Source organism: Octopus bimaculoides, chromosome 2 (genome assembly GCF_001194135.2).
Source record: "Octopus bimaculoides isolate UCB-OBI-ISO-001 chromosome 2, ASM119413v2, whole genome shotgun sequence".
Taxonomy (NCBI): domain Eukaryota; kingdom Metazoa; phylum Mollusca; class Cephalopoda; order Octopoda; family Octopodidae; genus Octopus; species Octopus bimaculoides.
This window is the reverse complement of record NC_068982.1, coordinates 16,452,034-16,455,350: the sequence shown is the minus strand read 5'-3', so window position 1 is coordinate 16,455,350 and position 3,317 is coordinate 16,452,034. Positions and strand designations below refer to the sequence as shown.

At 31.0% G+C, this 3,317-nt stretch overlaps 1 protein-coding gene across 1 annotated transcript in view; it reads left to right on the top strand.

Moving 5' to 3' along the window:
• LOC106878754 (T-complex protein 1 subunit eta) overlaps positions 1–3,317 on the top strand; it is a 31,673-nt gene that overhangs the window by 17,239 nt on the left and 11,117 nt on the right. Inside the window, exons 8-9 of the mRNA XM_014928074.2 lie at positions 434–567; positions 1,341–1,493. Of these exons, the coding sequence (XP_014783560.1) occupies positions 434–567; positions 1,341–1,493 (287 nt within the window). The remainder of the gene's footprint in view (positions 1–433; positions 568–1,340; positions 1,494–3,317) is intronic.

Sequence of the window (3,317 nt, the reverse complement as noted above, 5' to 3'; positions counted from 1 at the left end):
ACTCTAACGACCTCGATTACCTTATCCACCCATTTCTCCGCTAGAAGTATTCCTATGCCCCCGACCCCGTCAGTGTTCCCTGCCCAGAAAATCTTGTACCTGTGTTCTTTGCCTGTGAGGAACCTTGCAGAACCTCCTCTCCATCTTACTTCCTGGATGCAGCACATATCTACGCATCTCCGTTCAAGCATCTCAACAATTTCACCAGATCTACCTTTCAGCGTACCGACGTTGAGAGTGCCAATCCTAACAGTATGGGTGTTGGGGGTGTGGGCCTGTAGCCTGGGAAGGGGAAAAGCAGTGTCGTGTACCTGAAAAGAAAACATGCACGTGTTATTTAAATTGATTCTAGATTTACCATTTATTACAATCTGTTAATACTTAAAGTCAATTTGATATGTAATATTGAATTTAAGAATTTTTTCCCTTACAGGAATATCAGTCTATTGTGGATGCAGAATGGTCTATTCTCTACGATAAATTGGAAGCTATCCATAAAAGTGGAGCCAATGTAGTTTTGTCTAAATTACCAATTGGAGATGTAGCAACACAATATTTTGCTGATAGGTATGTCTTTCTATAAACATAAATATTAACCGTTTAGCATTCAGATTACTCTGTTAAATGTAATGTTTATTTACTCGCGTAGTTTTGAATGAATTGTGCATTATCCAATAGCAGCAAGATTATGATACATGATTGTTTATTTTTTAAATGGCATTGTAAAGTAGGAAAGGCTAGAGTATTGTGGCATCATATGGATAGTTTAAATGCTAAAGGGTTGATGTGATGCTGTGTTTATATTATGATGGAGTTCCTATGTGTATGTTTGTATGTATAGGATTTTATAACAGCTTACTAATTCTTTGGTTGTGAAGAATTATTTCCTAAACTCATCTGTTTTGCTTATGACTCTTCCAAATATATGATGTCTTTGATTTAATATGTGTGTACCAATTATTGAGCGATTATATTCAGCTAAATACTACTTCATTGGTTGAACAAATAAACAAACTTGTAAGACTATAATCATTCTTTTCTGCTATAAAATATAATGTGTGAAGGTTTAATATATAAGAAAGGATGTATACAGCTTGAGAGAAAGTGATTAAGACAAAATATTTAGTGTATTTGTAAACCTTTGACTGGAATGAAAAATAATGAATTGTGTGATGGGAGTTTATGTAATACAGTTTAGTGGAGAAATTGTTGTTGGTATATGTGTAGTTTTAAAGGTTGTGACAGTAGTGAAAAGAATACATAGCACAGTGTTGAGTCGATTTAATATGGAAGTATTTCTTCTTTCTGTCATCTGACAATACCACTTTTATTTTTTTCAGAGATATGTTTTGTGCTGGCCGTGTAGTTGAGGATGATCTTCATCGAACCATGAAAGCTTGTGGTGGTGCCATCTTAACATCAGTTCAAAATATGACTGAAAAAAATCTTGGAAAATGCGAACATTTTGAAGAACAGCAAATTGGAGGAGACAGGTAACTGATTAACTTATTGTGTTTTATGCAGCCTTAACTCTATCCTCTAAAGAAATTCATATGTTTATGTATATAACAGGAATATGTTTTCTTTTCCTTTAATATTGCTACCAAACATGTTAGCAATTAAACTATCTCAAACATGTCGATCTGAAGACACAACACCTCCCACAAAAAATGCTTGGCATTGGGAATCTATAAACTTGATTGGTTGAATCAGATATGAATTAACCCGTTTACTATAATGTTTCTAATTTATCTCACCCTTCTGCGTTTTAATTTAAATTCCAAAATACTTGTGAATTTGGACTGATTTCATAAAACTTTGATGTTTCAGTCACAACTTAGCCAAAAGTTCTTGCATAAATTTCACAATTTTGGTTATGATTGTTTGAATACATAAAGCAATTTGAAAACCATAGTTTTGTTTATAAGATGGCTCCTTAAATATAGTTCTATTCAACTGATTTGTCTTCGTTTTCTTTTTATTTACATTTTACATGGTGACTAGACTCCATTATTATATGATACACTTGAAGTGAAATGAGAAAATGGATGATTTTTTGAGTCATGTAAATGACAGCCCATCCCTTTTATTATTATTATTCTTTCTTTTTAATCCTCTGAAAATCTTTTACATTTTGTTACATATGATCATCATTTATATTCATAGTCGTTATTACTAATCTGAAGCTTATCTAATGTTTACAAATGGGTAAAGGTTATACTGAATAGATGTTTTGGGTAAATAAATCATCTGCATCACAATAATCAAATATATAATATATACGCTCAGCAAGGTTTTCAACATTCTTCATATTCTATTACTAGTTATCAGACATTGCATGGAAGTGTTTCTTGGTGATTTCACTTTAGAAATACTTGAAATATTGTTGTTCAACTGTAATTTGTTTTGATTGTAGTGTTGTTTAGTAAACTCTATTATAATACTAGTAATTGAATTGTCAAGATATATCTCTTACTTTGTTCGATATTATTTCCAAAAGGCTTATTTATCTGGAATACCACATAAAAGTCAACTGGATGTCTGCTATTGTCATACAGTGTTACATTTGTGGAATACTAAAACTATTGTATCAACAAGTTGAACTGTTCTAGTTTTACTTTGATACTATTTTGGTTTCATGAGAGTTGTTCTGTCAAATTTATTTAGTGGAACTTAGTACTTGAAACCAACATTGTCTCTGTACTAAGCTTTACTCCTCTACATTTGTAGAATATTTTGATACAACCATAAAACTAATAAAAATATTTATCTGATTCTTTATGACTGAGTTGGTATTTTATGATTAGATCTTATAAGGAGTCTGAATTTATGGGCAAGACATCATCAGAAAATGTAGTGCCCCATATGCATTCACTTATCTACTATATTAACTAGTTTAATTATTAAACAACGTTGGAAAACAATGCTATCAGTAAAGAATTTTAGGGATTTAGTCAATATCTTCCTTAACCCTTTCGTTACCATATTTCTAACCAAATTACACCCCTTATGTGTTTCAATTAATTTCTAACATAATCATAAATTTAGGATGGTTTCATTAAACAACTCTAACTTTTTTATTTATCAACATATTAATGTGATTTTTGGAAGATAAATTAACGAAAGGTTCTCAACCAATTCTATACCAAAATTTTTGTCACAAAGTGACTTTAATTACAGGTAAATTCAACAAAATATAAAATTATTTAAATTTTTGTTCAAACATCGCTATAGAAAATGGGTTATTAGCTAATATTCAATTGGGTATACAACAAAATATTATTATAGAAGAGTTGTGCACATTACTGGATTTATTA